The following is an 18,922-nucleotide window of genomic DNA, read 5'->3' as shown; positions in this document are numbered from 1 at the left end:
GAATAAGACATATAAAACAAAACATAAATGTGAGTAGTAACTCTGGGAGAACTAGAATTTGCACTTACTCATAGTAACCAAACTATCTTATATACTTTAAACAATACTTTCTCCTGGTTTAACTGGTCTTTAAAGCTTTGAATCATTAACCACAAAAGTGGTATGTGAATATTATATGAAAATATAATGGGTCAGGCTATATGGGCAATGACCAAATCGACTCCATTTAGCCCTGAGACTCCACAAGTAAGAAATGCTTCTCCCATGGGAAAGTCCTGCCTCTGTACCCATCAGTAGTTGCTTAGCATAGCATGTTTGGCAACACAAAATGGCAATTCTTATCAATGTAAAAGTATTCTCCTTTTGGTTCCCATTTTTCTTGGACAATGCACCCTGTCAGAGATTGATTGTGTCACCATTCTTTAACTTGTACTCAACTAGGGACATTTTGGCCCACTCCCTGCTTATGATTTTAGATCTCATGACATTTGTTTATGGTTTTGAATAATAACAACAGCCACTTATGAGTTTGGGCTATAATATGTATATTTTTGGACAATATGGTTTTGGACTATAATAGATGTACTCAAACCCTAGGAGGGGGTCGAAGGGTATACACTTGCAGCCTACCCCTTGGCCCTCCAGCTGGTGAATTCAGAATGCTGGTTGGTGAATAAAGTTTCCGTCTCCTGCTTTAAGATCAACTTGGTGATTTATTGCAATCTCACCTTAACAAGGAAAAGTTTAAATAACAAAAAACAAAAGTCCTGCTTAATACTCCTGTAAACCTTACCCTTTTCCCCAAAATTCAACATCATGAGTTGTCTCATATGAATCCTCCTGGACTATTTTCCATTTAGTGGTAAATATCTGCTTAGGATGATAACCGATGAATAGAAGTTTACTTCACAGAGGGTAATTAGGATAAACAGACCACCAGCTCTTCTCTAAATATGTTTTTCTGCTTCTTCGACACAGAGTTAGACTATATTTCCCAGCTCCCATGCAATTAGATGTGGCTGTATATCTGAGTTCTGGACAATGAAATGTAAGCAAGGTCCAGTCCTGAAGTGACACACATCAATAATTTCCCACCTGACTCAGTACTCTTTCCTTCTCCTATCTGATGGTAGCACTCCAAAAGAGCTTGGAAGGCCCCTGACTTCATGCTGGAGACTGAGTGTCCTAATGCCAAGTGACAAAACCTGCTGACTCCTACACTGGCCCCAGTCATTCAACAAGAAAGACACGTACATTCTCATCCTTTGAAATTTGTGTGTCCATTTTTCGTCCCATAGATTTTCCTACCCTAAATAGATTTTTCCCCCTTAAGAGGGACACTATAAAATTTTGTTTTAAATATTGACTTATTTTCAATTAACATTCTTCAAATTTCTTTCCATATTAATGCTGATATGTCTAACTTCATTCTTTTGGTCTCTGAGTAGCATGCTACAATACAGACATTACATAATGCATTTAGCAGTCTTACTGATAGATATTTATGTTGTTCCACTGAATACCCTGCTATATCTGTCTTGTACATATAAATATGTTTTCTAGAATATTTACCTAGAAATAGAATTAATTTCTAGTATAAGTTTCTATAAGTGAATATGCGTGCTTGAATCTTAATTTTGCCAAACTACTCTATGCAAATTTACAGTCTGAACAAAAATTAATTGCATGAAAGTGGCAATGTAGAACCATGGCTTACCCCTCCTATGAACTAATTCTATTCTGTCTCACACATTCTATTTATCTCAGTCACCTCCAAGTGCTTCATTCCTTAATCATTGCTATAGTTTGTACATTAAATGTTCTGCAAGATCCATGTGTTAAAGGCTCGGTACACAGGGTAACACAATTGGGAGGTGGTGATATCATACTTCAAGAGATGAAGACTACTTTGAGATCATTGGCGGTTTTCTCTTAAGGAAGATTGTGCGCTCCCAGTCTTTTCCCTTTCCTCTTTTGCCTCCTGGCTATAAGGTGAGCAGTTTTGTACTGCCACACACTCCTGCAGTGATGTGCTAATTTGCTATGAGCCCAAAGCAATGGGACACATTAATCATGGACTGGAACCTCTAAAACTATGAGCTAAAATAAATCTTTTATCTTTATAAGATGATCATCTCAGGTATTTTGTTATAATGATGGAAGATGACTAATACACCCATCATCCATCATTAATCAATCCCATACTGCCCAACATACCTACCATTTAAGCCCCCACCCCTCCATTTAGCCTCCCTAGCTTTTCGATATGCAATAAATTTTTTATCTTTAACCAAGAACCAATCCTTTATATCTTTAATCTCATGTCAAAAAGTCTCCCTCTAATACAATATCACTATTAGGCACACATCAAGGTAAGATCCACTTACGGATGCTGAAATCAGTGGGCAAAAGTTGGAGGATAACAGAATATTAGCATAATTTTAAAATATCTTTCCCAAGAGATATACCAGTTATAAAGGGGGGAAACAGCCCCTTTACCAAATGACCACAATAACCAAATTCTCACTGGTGATGTCATGTACCCTCTTATATGATTTGCTGAGAATATATGGCATCATTTCTGTGGTATTTTTATTAAAAGAACCTCAATCTAATCATGAGAAAATATTAGGCAAATAAAAATTGGGGGATATTGTAAGTGACTACCAGTACCTACTGAAAGTGTTAAGTTTATGAAAAGAAAAAGAAAAAATGAGTTACTAACAGATAGGAGGGAATTAAGGAATAATGATAAGTAGATGTTTTATGTGGTCTTAAATTAGATCCTAAAATTGAAAGTGGGCACTGGAGGGAAACTGATGAAATGTCAATAATGTCTACAAGTTTAGTTAATAGTATTGTACCAATGTTAATTTCCTGGTTTTGATAATTATGCTATGATTGCATGAGAGACTAACAATAGTCAGATGAAGGTTTTACTGAAAAGTATACTATTTTTGTATCTTTTCTCTAAATTCACATTACTTATTTTTTTTTAAAATATCTGCATAAAACTTTTCTGCATTACCTAAAACCTGACTCTCTCTTGAGAAAGTACTTCTTTCTGAGCCACCTAAATGGAGGCATTTTATTTCTCATGTGCATATTCCTCAGTGCCTGAAGGATGGAGCAGGCATCTTCTTTACTTCCTACGCTATTTCCAGAGCATTACTTCTCCTCCACCATTTGCAAAAATGTCCATTTCTGTAGAGCTCTTGATATCAGATTACATCATCTTCTTTCCATTGTCACCATTCAGCCTTCTGGTCAACCAGCTCTCATTTGTTCAAGACTTTGGACTTCCTCCCTATGTTGACTGTTTTCATCAACATAGGTGTCCTGTATACTTTCCCAACCTCTCATCATCACTGGACCTATTTTTTGACTTCTCATCTCAGTAACTTTTTACCATTTGACTTCAGCTACACTCCTAGGGTCATACCCTAGACATCACTGCCATTGATAAATGCACACTCTCTAAACTACCAGATGAAAGATCCCACTCTTGTATACAACTATCACTCCATGTTCTTTCAAACGCTTTCATACAACAATTTTCCAATTTCTTTGGAATTTCCAAACCATTGCTTTCACCTCTTTCTCACCATTAGCTCTGATCTATCTTTACTTCCTGTACAGCTTAGATACTATAGTCCATTAAAAAAAAAAATCTTCGCTTACAAATACCTTTAACTTTCTTCCTCCTCTCTCTTTCCTTCATGTTTGTCTGAAAAAAGATATATCAGATTCAGATAAAATCTGCCTTTTCTGTGTCTGTACTAGAGCAGGTGAATCAAACTTGGGCAAATATAACAGGTGTTTTGGAGATAGAAAGCATTAAGCAGGACAGAGTGATGGGGTAGACTAGCTTCACAGGAAATTCATGAATTTTAGCTTTATTCAATAATTCTACTCAATTTCATTCATTAATCTTCTTCCACATTTTATCTGTTTTCCCTCACACATTGCTCTCACATGAAAAATCTCTTCATACTTTTTTTAAGAACAGAAAAACTCCTTCATTGTTTTAGTCAGATATTTTGCCTCTGTGAATAAAAGATCCAACCAGAACAATTTTAGGGAAGGAAAAGTTTATTAGAGGGCTCACAATTTCAGAAGTCCCAGTCCATAGAAGCACGGTTCCATTCCTCAAGGCTCAAGGTGAGGCAGGACATCATGGCAGAAGAGTGTGGCAGAGAGAAATAGCTCCCATAATGATGAGAAGCAGAGAAAGATTCCACTATCCCCATACAAAATATATACCCCATGGCCACACCCCCAATTAACCACTTCCTCCAGCCACACCCCACCTGCCTCCAGCCACCACTCAGATAATCCCATAAAGGATTGATTCACCACTAGTATGGCAATATGTAAATCAATGGATGTGTCTGATGTGATTCTTCAATCTGTGTATGGGGTGAAGGTGGGAGTTCATAACCCACTTGAATCAAAGTGTGGAATATGATATGTCAAGAAATTTGTAATGTTTTGAACAACCCACAATAAAAAATTAAAAAAAAAAAAAAAAAAGGATTGGTTCACTGATTAGGTTAAGGCTATGACCCAATAATTTCTCCTCCAAACCTTCTTGCATTGTCTCACATGTGAGTTTGGGGGGACACCACATCTAAACCATAACATTCAACTTCCCCAACACCAAATCTTCAATTCCATATATCTGCATCTTTTCTCCTTTAAACAAATCATTTTAGGCTGGAGAAGTATATTGCTCTGAATGAAGCCCTGGGTTCAATCCCCAGAACAGGAAGAAAAAATTTTAAGTACTTCCTCAATTATACTAGAAATAATCTTTTTAATCATTGATGAATCCACTGGTTATACATGTTGAGGAACCTATCCATATATGCCTTCTCAAGGACTTTATTTCTTCTGTCATACCCTTATCATCCAGTCTCTCCTCTGCTGTATTGGATTTTTTTCTGTCTTTACACAAACATGACTCTCCCTTGATCCCTCAACTTTATCCTGTTATGCCTCATTTCATTGCTCTCCTTCTCAAATAACTCAAGAGCTGATAAATGCCATCACTATTTCCAAATCTCTATTTATTCTCAAGTCCAATCCAATCAGGCTGCATCCCCCCATCATACCCAAATCAATCCTGTCAGGATCACAGATGACTTCCTTTAGCCATCTCCACTGGGCTTCTTCTCATTCAACGTTTCTGTCTTGATTTCTGGGACATCACACTTGTTGACTTACCCTGCCTCTCAATGTTCTTTCACCTCCACTTAAATTCTAAAAGATAGAATTCCTCCATATTTAATCCTGGGCTACCCCTCAAATCTACAATTTAAATTATTTTATCTATTTACATGCTAATAATTTCTAAATTTTTATCTCACACACATACTTGCTTGCAAAGACCAAATTTTTATGTACAATTTCCCATTTGTTATCTCTCAGGTATCTCCAATTTATCACATTTAAAGTTAAACTTTTGAGAAAAAAAATAATTTAACAAATTAATAAATAAAAAATAAAATTAAACTTTTGATACTTTTCTACCCAAACTTTGGTCCTCTCCTAACAGTTCCCATCTTGGTGCTTGGCATCACTATACATTCAGTAGATCAAGTCAGCTGCGAACCATCCTTATTTCTTCCTCCTTCCTCATCCCTCAAACCAACATGTTCTATTGATTTTTCCATACAATATGTATATTTTTTTCTCTGACTTGACATCACCCAAATCAACCTTTAACTGGACCATGTCAGTAACATCTTCAATAGTCTTTCCATTTCTACTCTTGCTTCCTCAAATCTATTCTCAACACAGCAATCAGAGTAGTCACTTCCTCAAAATGAAAAAATAAAATAAGAAGCTTCTTATGCTTCTCCTCTGTGACTGGAATAAAATCCAGACTCTATGCAACAGCCTGCGTGACGCGCCTCATCTGTCTGGCTGCTTCCCCTCTTGTCAACCTCATGATTTCTTCTCCTTTATTCTCATTAACCCAAATACACCAGCATCCTTTCAGATTATTGAAATACTACATGCTGATCCTTGAGTCAAGAACTTTCTTCCTTGGTTCTCAGCATAGCTGGGTTCTTCTTGTCATTTTATTTCTTGCTATTTTATCTATAAATCAGGTCTTTCCTCTCATACTAAAGATATTTTCCCCCTCTCAATCTATTGATTCTTAATCTTTTTATCCTACCTTTACCACTATGTTCCTATTAGAATTATTCTAATCTGTTGTCCAACATAGTTCTTTGTCACCTTAACATCTGAATTTCCATATTTGGTCCTGGAGCCACATTTGTTCTATTCATATTATATACTCAGAACCTACAGTAGTGCCTAAGACACACTGAGTGCTCATTATTCAATTAATAAATAAAAGCACCTTTCCTTATGCTAGGTAGTCTCAATACATTGATTTCTTGCCTTTGTAATAAATTGCATTTATGTTCCTCTGAATATTTTCATCGATTCATATTTGTGCCCTTTTAACTTCTTGTTCAAGTATTTTGCCAATTTTTCTAGATTTGTCTTTTTCTTACCATTTGGTAAAGAGTTCTTTGTGAAATTGAGTCATTATTCATTATGTCTCAGGCAAAAATTTTCTCTTCGATTATCATTTACTGGTAAATTTCTTTTCTCTGTGTCTTCCATCATAAATCTAAAAATATTTCATGTACTTAAGTCCATTTTCTGAGATTTGTGTATTGCTTACAAAGGAGTTGCTATCCTAAAATTATAAGATCATTCCTCATCACATTCTAATTATGTTGATTCAACACAATTTGCCAAATTGTCCATCCTGTTAACATTCCGTTGAAAAGTCCTAAATGCTAAATTCCCAAATAATAATGGATCTACTTATAGACTGTAGCATTCATTGAACCTATTTAAATATTGATTATAATGGCAAAAATGCTTTGTTATACCTACCACAGCTTTAAAGGTTTTATTCTTTTATATCAAAGTAATTTAAATTTTGGTTTCAATTTTTTTCCCCACTAGTCTTTTAAATGGGTATCTAAATCGTTTAAGTTGATAGACTTTAAAATGTCTTATTGCTTAATTTCTAATTTTATTTCATTTTTCTCAGGGACTGTGACTTTCTATAATTCAGGTGGATTTAGGGGAATTTACTGACAGTATTTGAGGCTTTGATCATGGCCACTATTGTGGTAATTAAGTTGGTATGAAGTATATTTTTTTCATATCCTGGGTACAATATTTCATAGCTATGTCTATATAATCATGCATAGTCATTATTTTTCAGTTCCTTTAATCCTTATGTCATTTTTTTGGTTCACTTGATCAGTTCATTTCTATTGAGAATTAACCAAATTTTAAAAAAAATGGCAAAACCATAGTGTACACTTGAGACTTGACAGTTTTTGTCTAATTTTTGTCCTATATATTTCAAATCTATGTTGATAAAGACTTATGATTCACACTGTCTTTTGAATTATGCATTTTATCTTAATAAAATATCCTTTATCTTACTGAATGCTTTTCACCTTGAATTAAATTTACCTTGTATTAATATTGCTATATCTGCTCTATTTTATTAGCACTTATATATATATATATATTTTCCATGCCTTTGTTTTTAATTCTCATTTTATAAATGTTTTGTGATACCATACTTATATGCTTGTTTTTAATGCAGTGTAAGAGCTTATCTTTTAGTAAGGAAATCAAGCTTACATACCTTAATTGTAAGTGTTAATTTGTTGAATTTAATGTTTTGCTTTCTTCTTATATTTTATTATAAAAATTTCACTTCATGTCTTTTGTTATAATGATCAAATTTGCTTGTTATTTTTCTCATGTTTTATGTAATATATCCTATTATTACATATAGTTAACATATAATTAAACATATTACAATATAATTATTTCTCTATTAATATTTAGAATTTACAAGCTTTCTTCATGCAACAAAGGAAGAATACTATTGAGAATTAGTTAATGAATGTAGTTCATAACCCTCTCTCTTATTTGCGCCTCTTCTAGTCCCAACATCCTCTGTGATTTTAACATGACCCTGTTGATTCTTATTTTAAAGAAGGAAAACTAATCACATTTTTTTTTATAAATGTCACTATCTTTTTTGTTCAAAATAGTTCTGGCATCTCATGTCTTCTTAAATCTTGGGATATCTGTTTGGCTACAGTTTGTTCTCTGTTAACTTTTTTTTTTCCAATAAGGCTTATAGACCCACATAGGAGCAATAAAGTTGGCTGTGTGACCATACACGCACCCAGGTGTGATAGTTTACCAGGAGCACTTTCTGGCCCCAGGGCTGCCTTAGTGAATCTCCTGTCTCAAAAAGAGATTCTGGAAGCATATGCTTTGGGGCAAAGGCCAAAGTCACCTCTTCTCTTTACTTCTTCCTTTACTGTCCTGGGAGTTTACTAGGTTCAGCATCTCTCTCTGAGTGCTATGCTCAGTCTCTTATGTGAACTGTATCAGTCTGTCTTAGGAATTACAGCTACTACTCCCCACACCATGCTACACATGAGGAAAAAGGCTCCAAGAGGTTTAAAAAAGTTCTTCAACTAATAAGGAAAAAAATTAATGTCTGAACCCAGACAATCTAGCCCCAGATCCCCTGCCCTTCCAAGAGGGAACCTTCAATGGTACTAAGTTCCAATGACAAGATAATTAGAACAAAATATTGTACAAATAAGATACTGGTCAACTTTCATCTCTTATCAGTTATAATTACATGCTGAGAAAGATGAGAACTGATCTGGCACTCACGGCTCTTATTAAAAGTGAGCAATGACACATGACATCAACCTCAGAAGAGGTCACTATGTGACTGATGAATTATGACAAAAGAAAGACCACTCTATAACATGTCTGAACGTGGAAAAGCATACAAACCTCTGCAAACCACAATGGTGACCAAATAGCCCCAAATGCTGGCTACTGGGAGTGACTACTGCTGCTTTATCAATGACAGCAGAAGTCTCACTTCAGTATTCCCACCTTTTAAATAAAGATTGATTTTAAGATATATAACCATATAACGACTGTATTTGCAGATAACATCCAACCAAGGGCAAAGCTCTGCTTCCTTAAACCCTCCCCCAAGCCACCTGACCCAGATCCCATAGCCTTTAAATCCCCTCTGACCTCTTCCTAAGGTGCTCCATGTTTCCCCAAAGTGTGGCCCAGGAATTTATTTCAGAGGCAACAGGAATAGTAAATAATCAAATATTTTGGAACAGGGGAGTGACATGACCAAACTGTGTTTTAGAGGATTGAACCTGAATAAAAACATGAGGTGATGAAGAGAAGAGACTGATGGCAAAGGTAGCAGCCATCACAGTAGTCCAGGGGCTGACCAGGGAACACAGAGACAAAGACCACAATTCCAAGTGGCATGTGACAATTGCCAACACAAGGGTGGTGCCAGTGGGAATGACATGAGTTAATATTAACATTAGAATATCTGCAAGAAGAATTGATAGTGGGTGGAAATTTTGATATGATCTTAACAGGCAACCTTATTTAACATTCAATAGTTAGGGATTTACTTGGACCAAATTTCTCATAAGCTGTTCAGTCTCATTCTGAACAAAATAGATATGGGATTTTTATATCTATAAGTTTGCTTCATTAGCATAAGCTACAAAGTTATGAATAGGATGACTTTCTATTCACCTTGCTTAAATTATGAAAGTCAAGGTTGGATTTAAGCTTACCATATGGATAAGGGAGCGATTTAGCTCTTAAGTGTCTTTCAGAAGTTCCCACGAAGGGCATTAGAAGTTTTGTGAGCATATTAGAAAGCAAACTTGGGGCCAAAGTGTGCATATTCAGCAGACCTGTCTGGATTCTCTGCTCTAAGAAACTAAAATAGATGAAGATGTGCCTCTGAGGAACTAAGCACACAATTATTCAAGTGAAAGTAAAAGAGATAGATGGTTCTGATGACAGAAAACGTCCCAACATTACATTCAATGGGCTGAGCTGGAGGGGGGTGGGGCTTGGCAGTTCAGGATTATGAAGTTCCTGTTTAGAAATGGGCTTGATTCCAAGAGTTTTCCCAACTAAGGTTTTAAGAACTGAGTCCCTTGTCTCCCAGAAACAATGCTGGAAACTGTACTCGGGAGAAGAGTATACCTAAGAGAAGTTATGAAAGCCCATCCATCCTCCAGGAAGATTAATAATGATACTAACCCAGGGTTGAGACTGGGCAGAGGACCACATTTCTATGTAATGAATGAAGAGGAAATAGACTTATTTCCTCAGCCTCTCTTTTTGCTTAATGTACACAAAATTTAGATTTTGGTGGGAAAAAACAGAAGTCAACTTTGGCCAATCTTTCTCTCTGAGTTGACCTACCCTCTCTAGTAGTTCTCACCACAGGTGAGACAATGCTCCTCACCCCCAACTTACGCTTGGTTACTGACCTTCAAAATATAACACACCCCTAAATTATCTATTTTCCCTAGTTCCCCAAATCTCAAGACCTGACTTGACTGCATCACTTACTATCTCTGACTTTGGAAATATCTGATTACCCAAACCTCCCCCTATAACATAGGGATGATACATCTCTAATGGGGTTGATCTGAAAATTAAATGGAAAAAAAAAGTCTATATGACTACTGCTGAGCTTGACATTCTGCATATTCTCAGTTATGTAGCAGCTTTTTATTACTTGGATTTAAAAGAGCCAAATACTTTGTACTTTTAACTTAGATAAATGTAGAATCTATTATGTTAAAAGGTTATTAGATACGAACTACAATTTTAAATGCTTAAAACAGTCAAACCTGATTCCTCCAGAAAATTCTTAAAAGAATACCATTTTCCCTAACACTTGTATGTAAATTGCATCTATACAATCTTACATCCTACCGGAGCCCCATCACTCAAAATCCAAACACATCTAACATGAATCCAAAAGCACACAATCAGAAAGATGACCACACCCCTACAAGCAAATTGCTATTTAAAAATTTAAATGCTGGGATTTATTTTACCCAATATTTTAAATAACCTGGGTCACATCTTCTCTTTGATTTAAAAAAAAAGAAGAAGTGTATCAACTGTTACCTCAGATTTTTTGCATCTACCAATAATATTGACTAATAGGGAACACCATCCTGAAAAAACATCACTTTTGAATTTTTCTAAGTGGTAAATAGGTACAGAAATGAAAAATCATGGTGAAAACTGTACCAAGGTTAAACGCCCCTTCCTACCTTCTGCTTTCAGGCTCAAGAATCTTAGAACTAATTCTGAATTGTGATATCAAATCTGTCCCCAGTCGGAGTGGCAGACTTAATGCATCATTAATCTGGTCCGCTCTCAGCCGCCAATTGAAATAGTCACAGTCATTCGATTTTTAAGGAAAAGACAGTGCTGCAGAAGTACATTCCAGAGGTCTTTTCATAAAAACCATCCTGTGTGCTCCATCTGCATGTGCAATCTGCTTGTGTATTTTCAGCCAGCTTGCATGGGCAGATTAATGTGTACAATTAGAAAGCAACCTCACAGGCATTCAATAAACTGCCTTCATTATTACACTCAGGAGAGTCCCTTTGGATGTCAATAAAAGCCTAGTTTTCTGCCTGTTAGCTAAATAATTGACAACACTAAAAATAATCAGAAGCAAATGAACGGAGTCAGGAACAAGGTGTGAAGAAAGAGCACATTAAGATTCTCCTGGTGGTGCCCCAGGTGGCCATCATGTGCTTTTTCTCCAGCAACTTGGATTTACAGTCTACTCAAGTCCATGGTTGCCTTCTCTACAGGAAAAACACACCGTTCCTGGTCTGCTGTTTGAACCACCCATCACAGCATGCTGAAACTAGCAGGGTATTGACTCGTTTGAAAGGATTTCTTATTTGGGTTTCTATTTTGTGTTCTTTCATTTGACAGCTTCAGGAGAATCTAACTTGGGGGTGGAGGGCAGATAGTCTAGTTGGTCTGGTGAAATCTTTGTGCTATTAAAATTCTAACAGCTTTCCTAGATTTTTTTTTTTCCCCACCATGAACTGGTTCTAAGAAATTGTGATAAAGACTTGTTACAGGGAGGCTCCACCTATTCTAAGAAGTCCCTTTCATATTGGTAGCTATGTAATGGTCATTCATTTCATGAGCTATTGGCCTTTTAATTTCAAAAGTAATTCAAAACACAATGCTCTTAAAAGAAAAAAAACCTCACACATATATACCTCTTCTTGTGTTTCTCAATAGCCTTTAAAAATCAATTTGAGATACTTCTCATTTTTAGCCAGCTTCTCTTCTTCCTGGTTAACTGGGGCTTTCACGATAAGCAGAAGAAAGAGCAAGAGTGAAATGTGCGTGTAATTGAATTCAACTCCACTGATAGTGTGGGAGGTGGCTGAGGGCAAAACTTTTTTTCTTCTTTACAGAAAAAGGGCGACTGATCTTTAGTGTTTAGGGAAACACAAACTCAAAAAGCTAGAAGATCATGAAAGAACGGAGGCTGCACAACACAACCCCCAATATTTGAAAATTCCAAGAATCTTTCATTCTTCACCTTGCCCTGATTCAAATTCTCCAGACAGAGGATTCATTCAACTTCCCAGTCCTCTACTTAAGACCCCTCACTGGTAAGCAGGTCATCCCTTTTCCAGTGAAAACTAGTTTGGTATAATAGAAAATTATTTTGATATATGACCACCAATTGGGAGTTTTGACAATAATCACTAAATGACTGCAGTTTCTGAGTAGACAACATGCAATAGTATAGTAAGCCTCAGTCCACTGGATAAATCCCTATTTAGTTTAGATTCTACTTCAGCATTTCATTTCAAACAGCTCCGTTCCTGTATCAATACATTGGAAGTCAATATAATTAGAAGCACACTGGATCACCAAAGAAACAGACCCTCCAAGACACTTTTAGTGGTGAATTTTTCAAATTTGGTAGTATTAATGCTAAGTGACTCTTAGAACACACTCTGATGAATATAGATGTCTCCAATCTTAGATCATCACATGATGACAGAGTTCAATTACATAATATTAGCAGCCATTAATCCAATGCCAGGTGTTTGCAAAATTACCAACATCTAGAACTTAAAAACTAAATGAATGAATGATATGCCTATAAATGTACAAAGTTCTGAAAACATAAACTTACTATTGGTGATGCTCTCTGAATGCTTCTCTTCTGAGTTTTTCTTGAACTTGCTTTTTCTCCTCTAGCTTATTGCTCTGAAATTGCAAAGATCAAAATGTAATCTATTAAGGAAGATGTAGTTAGAATCATAATGTTGAAATTATCCAAGGTCCAAAATCCTTAGGTCCCAGTGACCCAATAGTCTAATATGATCTAATTTGGTTCCCTTCCAGAAGCTCCAAAATTATCCCCTCCCAGAACCCACAGCCACTTCACGGAAAGCCAGGAGCCCTAAGTTCTTCCACAGCTCCCCTCTCCCAACTGTCTGATCACAGAATCATCATTGCACATTTTTATTTTAGTTCAAATGATAGCAACATTTTTAAGCAGTGTTTTCAAAATATTCTAATGAAAACATAAAATTTCCATACCAACTATGTTTACTTAAGATTATAATAAATGGTTAAATAGTTCATTCAAAATTTATGTGTACACCCACTTTCTACTAACGCATTCAGGAAAAGATTTTCAATAAGCCAACTCAACTCCCTTCTGACTTAGAATCAAACACTTAAAGCTGTTGAGAGACTGAACAGAACATGTCCTTAAAAAGCCATCCACTTGCATAAAAAGAGTTCTTTTATTTTTTTTAATTAGCTGTTTAGAGAGCCTAGAGAGAAAAGAACTTCATATTTGGTATTACTGCCACCATGGCTCTGGCACATTTTAATCCAATTTAAATAACCCAGAACATTTGCTTTTTGTTCACCATGACACAGCTGTCATTTTTTTTTTTTACCTTGCCTAAGAAAAAAAAGTAAAATTCTTAGACAACAAACTTAATAGGGAGTTGAAACAAGTTTACAACACAGGAGAAATGTGAAATTTTACATGACTCCAAGAGAGCAAGCAGCTGGGTTTAATTTTTTTAAAAATGGATTTGCCCAGAGGAAGACCCTTAAAAAGACAATAATGGAAATCAACACTCTTAAACTCTAAGTTTGGCTCCATCTTTCAAAGAGAGGGAAAACTGTTCATATTGTTCATTTCCATGAAGGTCTTCATTCACACAGAACTTTGCCATTTTGACAGGCAAAATGAGAACCGCTTTAGTTTTAGGGAAAAACTGTAGGAAATTTACTAGAGTTAAAGGGAAGCAATTATAATGGAAGCAATTGGACTGTTAATGAAACAATTCTAGGAAAATAACTAATGGAGAATTATAAAACCAAGTAAACATGATTTCAGTCTGGATAAAGTCCTCGATCATGAGAACAAAAGTGGTCACTTAATGACAAGATCCCTGCATCCCCTACAGGAAAATAATTGAAAGTATGAAGGACAGCAAGCAAGCAGTAGGTGCTGAGGAAACCAATGTTAGGCACACTCCTTTGAGAACAATGAGAAAGTCACACAAGTGTCTAGAGACTAAGGCTGGGTTCCTTCAGCAAGGTCAGGAATTGAGAAAACTGTTTTTATTCTCTTCACCAATAGATTCCAACTCACAAAACTGTTGGATGGTAGCTACATTTTATCCAAGGAAAGTCTGTCTATCCCTCATCAGAAGAGAAAGATTTTGCAAAACCCTGGAGTATTTGAGAATCTGTATTCAGTACCTACCAACCTAGGCACTGATTTTACTATACTAATCCAAATACTTAGATTTAGTCAGATTGTTTATTGCTTTCCATTTAAGTCCTCATCCAAACATACTTATGCACGTATACAAATGCAAAATAACCCATTTGAGAGCATGAGATCCAAATGAAGAAAAGATGGAATCATGTTTTCTCTAGTTCACCATCACTGAGTGAACTTCAGCAAATCATTTAATGTTACTGAATCTCATTTATTCAACAAACATTTATTTAATGCCTATTACATGCTTTGTGCTGTTAGATGCTAGTAATGCAGCTATGAAAAAGCTGTGACTACCCTGGAAATTTCAAAGTCTAGCTCAGGATATGGACAAGAAAGCAACAAAGGAAGTATGTTAAGTATATTAGAGAAAGCAGTTTGCAAGTGAAGTAATATGAACACACGGGAAAAATACAAAAGCAGATGGTCAGGAAATACTGTTTCCATGTTCACTCTGTGCCTACTAAGTGGCAGGTTCCATCCCAGACACAAGAGCCAAGAACAACATTCAGAATGTGGCTTCTAAGCTCAGGTTCATGACTGAACTTCACATAGGAGAATGTCTTTTTTATGGAGACTGTACTTAGAACTTTCTTTAGATTTTCTACGGTGCTGATGGCAAAATCAAAGGACAAAACCCATAGGTATAAGGAGAAATAAAAATCATAGGTAGAGACCAATCTTAAAACAAGCAACAGTTTTCCAAGAGTGGGAAGAAGATGGTGCAAACCTTCAATTCATTGCACACCTGTTGTCCACTACTAAAGAGGATTCCAGCAGAGGGGTCAGAAAGCCTAAAAGAAAGCTAGCATTTAGCTCATCAGGACTTGCTCCCCAGCAAGGGACTGCTTCAACACTAAGGATGTGTCTTTCTTTGTCTCATGAAGTTGCCATTTATCACCAGTCTGAGCACCCACAAAACGGACCACCTGGATTGAAGAACCAGGTTTTTTTTGTTGTTGTTGTTTTGGTTTTTTTTTTTTTTTAATATATACAAAGGCAATGATGGGCCAACAATGTCCCTGGATAAGAAAAGCGCAATCCCAGAATTTACAGTGTTTTCAAGACATCAGAGAATATGCCAGTTCAGGAAATTCCAAGAAGTTCAAAGATAAATTGAAAGGTGTTTGTGAAGAGACGGGTGGAAGATATGGCTGGGAAAGTAAGAAGGGGCAAATGATGAAGGAATTTATATGTTCAAGCAAAGGAGTCTGGACTTCAGCAAAGGCAGTGGTAAGCCATTAAATTATTGTAAGCAGCACAGTAAGCCGCTCACTCAGGTAGCAACCCGGAAGATAAGCTGCAGAAAGGACTACCAATGTGAGAGAACACGAGTGGTTCTTACCACCATCCAAGTCAGAAACTATGAGAGATCCCAATTAGGGCAGCAGGGATGGAAAGGAAAAAAACAGTCGAGAAAAATGGAAGGGACAGAAGTAACAGGTACAGTTGTAGGTGGGATGAGTAAGAAAAGGGGAAGACAATCACATGGAGAATCAACACGAAGGCATGAGTTCAATTTGAATCCAAAGGCTCTGAGGCACGGGTGTGAACATCTATGCAGAAATCCCAAATATGTACTACGATATATGGTTCTGGGATTCAGATATATGTTCTGGCCTGAAGACATGAACCTCAGAAACCATCAGCGTGAGTAATGGCTAAATCCTTAAATGTGGGAGCTTTCACCTAAGGATAAGAGGTGTAGGCACAGAGATATCAGAGACCAATGGAGATATCAGAGACCAACAACGGACCTCTTAAAATATCCATAGAGGGAAAACAAGTGGATAAAAGGATCCAGAGAAAATATAGAGGGGTAGATTAAAGGACAGAGTATTTAATAATTAATAGCTACAAACTGGTAAGTATCTCTATTGGATTTTTCAATTAAAACATCATGGTGATCTTGGCTAGATCTATATTAGATACAAAAGCCAAATTCAGCCCACTAAGGAACTAAAGAAATCAGAGAAGTTGAGTACATAAGCCAGCTAAGGCCAGCATCAACCTAGGGAATACGTTCCTAAAACAGATTCCTTGGTTCCAGTGACTGAAAAAGAGTGAGCCTACAAGCTGACATTTGAAAACAAAATTTGGTGGTAGAGAAGTCTTTTAAGACATTGACCCATGTCGTTGGGAGCATAGAAGTTGGAAGTGGATTAGAATAGAGAGATGCTATTTGTTAAGGTTCAAGAGACCCAAGTATAAATACATACTAAGAGAGGAAAAACAAACAAGAAAGAAAAAGGGTTTAATTAAGAGATGCAAGGTCCCTGGGGAGATGGGAGGAAAGAGGAGATGGTGAACAAAAGGTGGAAGAATCCATCTTTTCCTTCCTTTAAGAAGGAAAGACACCTTCTTAAAATGAGAATGGGGATACAAGCAGCAAAGAGTAAGGGAACAAGCCATGTACGGTGGCACACATATGTAATCCCAGAGCCTCGAGAGGCTAAGGCAGGAGGATCGCAAGTTCAAAGCCAGCCTCAGCAAAAGTAAGAAGCTAAGCAACTCAGTGAGACCCTGTCTCTAACTAAAATACAAAATAGGGCTGGGGATGTGGCTCAGTGCCCCTGAGTTCAATCTCTGGTACCAAAACAAAATAAAACGAACAAAAAAGAGTAAGGGAACAGAAAGAAAAGAAAAGATATTAAAGGCCTAATGGGCCTTTCTTTCCTATGAAGTGGTCAATGAAGCCATGTGCTGAAAATAAAGCAGAGAAAACGAAGAAGGTAAAGTGAGCAAAGATCTTGGTAACTAAGGCTAATCCTCATGGATTTAATGAAATCTTACTGCATTTCAATAACCAAAGTCTTAATGCCTCCACCAATTCACCCACCAAAAATCCCCATAGAATGTAGGAAACATATTTCTTGAAAACACTGGTGTTCCTTGAATTTTCAGAAATGAAAACATTTCCCAGGTTATACAAACAATATTGAAATGATTTCCTCAATGTTGAGTTTACCCCTAGAGTTGTTCTTAAACCATTCGCCCTTGCTACTACTTGCTTCCTAGAAATAAGAAAGCAACATGTATGATTTCCTAAAAATATGTATATGAGGTCATCTTTGCATCTAATATGAATTGCTAATATTCTGCTCATTAGTTTCAATGCTATACAATAAGGTAGAAACTAGCAATGTTTCTCAGTGTCTATATAAAGCACAGTGACTTCCGGGGCTCCAAATGACTTTGGCAGCCGTAGCTCTCAGGAAGAACAAGAGGCTTTGGAAGCTACTCAAATCTCTTGCTGGTTTCTTATACTTTCTGAGGTTATGATATCCCAAGAGGTTGAGAGAATCAAGTAGGAGTATTTGGAAATGACATAGCACTGTATTATATAATTTTAAACATAAGGAGATGGGAGCAGAATAAGGTAAATCCAGGAGGTAGGGAAGGTCTTTGACATGGACAAGGAGGTTTTCATTTTTTAGGTTTGTGATATTATGAAAGCCTAGAAAAATCAAATTATTACTTCATTCATTAATGTGATTATTAGGGGAAACTATGGTGGAGGTTTACTCCCACAGCACTAAATTTGGATGAAATCTTGCTGTGAGAATTTGCAAAAACCTGTCTACTTATGGGCAAGATCCACTGGCAAAGAAAGTATCTGCTTCTGGTACACTGCCTTCATTTTTAATGACTTTCTTTTACTCTGCCCTAATATTTTAGAAATATTGTCTCTGCTTTATAGATTTAAGGGAAAAGACATTTATACATAATTATAAAACCATGAGTTGTAGTAGTTTCCGATGGTTGTTATATTTTAAAAAAATTTAACGCAATCTTAACAGTTTAAACAACACAGATGTATTATCTTACATTTCTAGAGGTCAGCCACCCAAAATGAGTCTTGCCAGATTAAAATTAAGGTGCATTCCTTCTAAGCACTCCAGGGGAAAATCAGTTTCCTTGCTTTTCTCCTCCTCTAGATACCTCCCACAGTCCTCTGCCAATGAACCCTTCCACTTTCAAAAGCCAGAAAGACTGACTCTTTCTCAGTCTGTCATCTCTCCTTTCTCCTCTACCTGCCTCATTCAATTTCAAGGACTCTTGTGACCATATTGGTCCTGCCTAAAGGTTGCAGGAAAGTCTCCCTATGTAAGATTAACAACCTTAATTCCATCTGTGAACTTAATACCTCTTTGCCATGTAATATAACATATTCCTATGTTCTAGGGA

The 18,922-nt window shown here is 36.5% G+C and overlaps 1 protein-coding gene across 8 annotated transcripts in view; it reads right to left on the bottom strand.

The window, feature by feature from the left end:
• Positions 1–18,922, bottom strand: part of Epsti1 (epithelial stromal interaction 1) — an 86,156-nt gene that overhangs the window by 43,056 nt on the left and 24,178 nt on the right. For 6 of the 8 annotated variants that reach the window (XM_015484325.2, XM_015484326.2, XM_048800962.1 and 3 more), the window contains exon 5: positions 13,118–13,191. The exons of the other annotated variants lie outside the window; for them this stretch is intronic. In XM_015484325.2, the coding sequence (XP_015339811.2) occupies positions 13,118–13,191 (74 nt within the window). The remainder of the gene's footprint in view (positions 1–13,117; positions 13,192–18,922) is intronic. 8 annotated transcript variants of the gene reach the window in all.

This window comes from Marmota marmota, unplaced genomic scaffold (assembly GCF_001458135.2).
Source record: "Marmota marmota marmota unplaced genomic scaffold, marMar, whole genome shotgun sequence".
Lineage (NCBI taxonomy): Eukaryota > Metazoa > Chordata > Mammalia > Rodentia > Sciuridae > Marmota > Marmota marmota.
The sequence above is the reverse complement of the archived record's forward strand: the minus strand, read 5'-3'. Positions and strand labels throughout refer to the sequence as shown.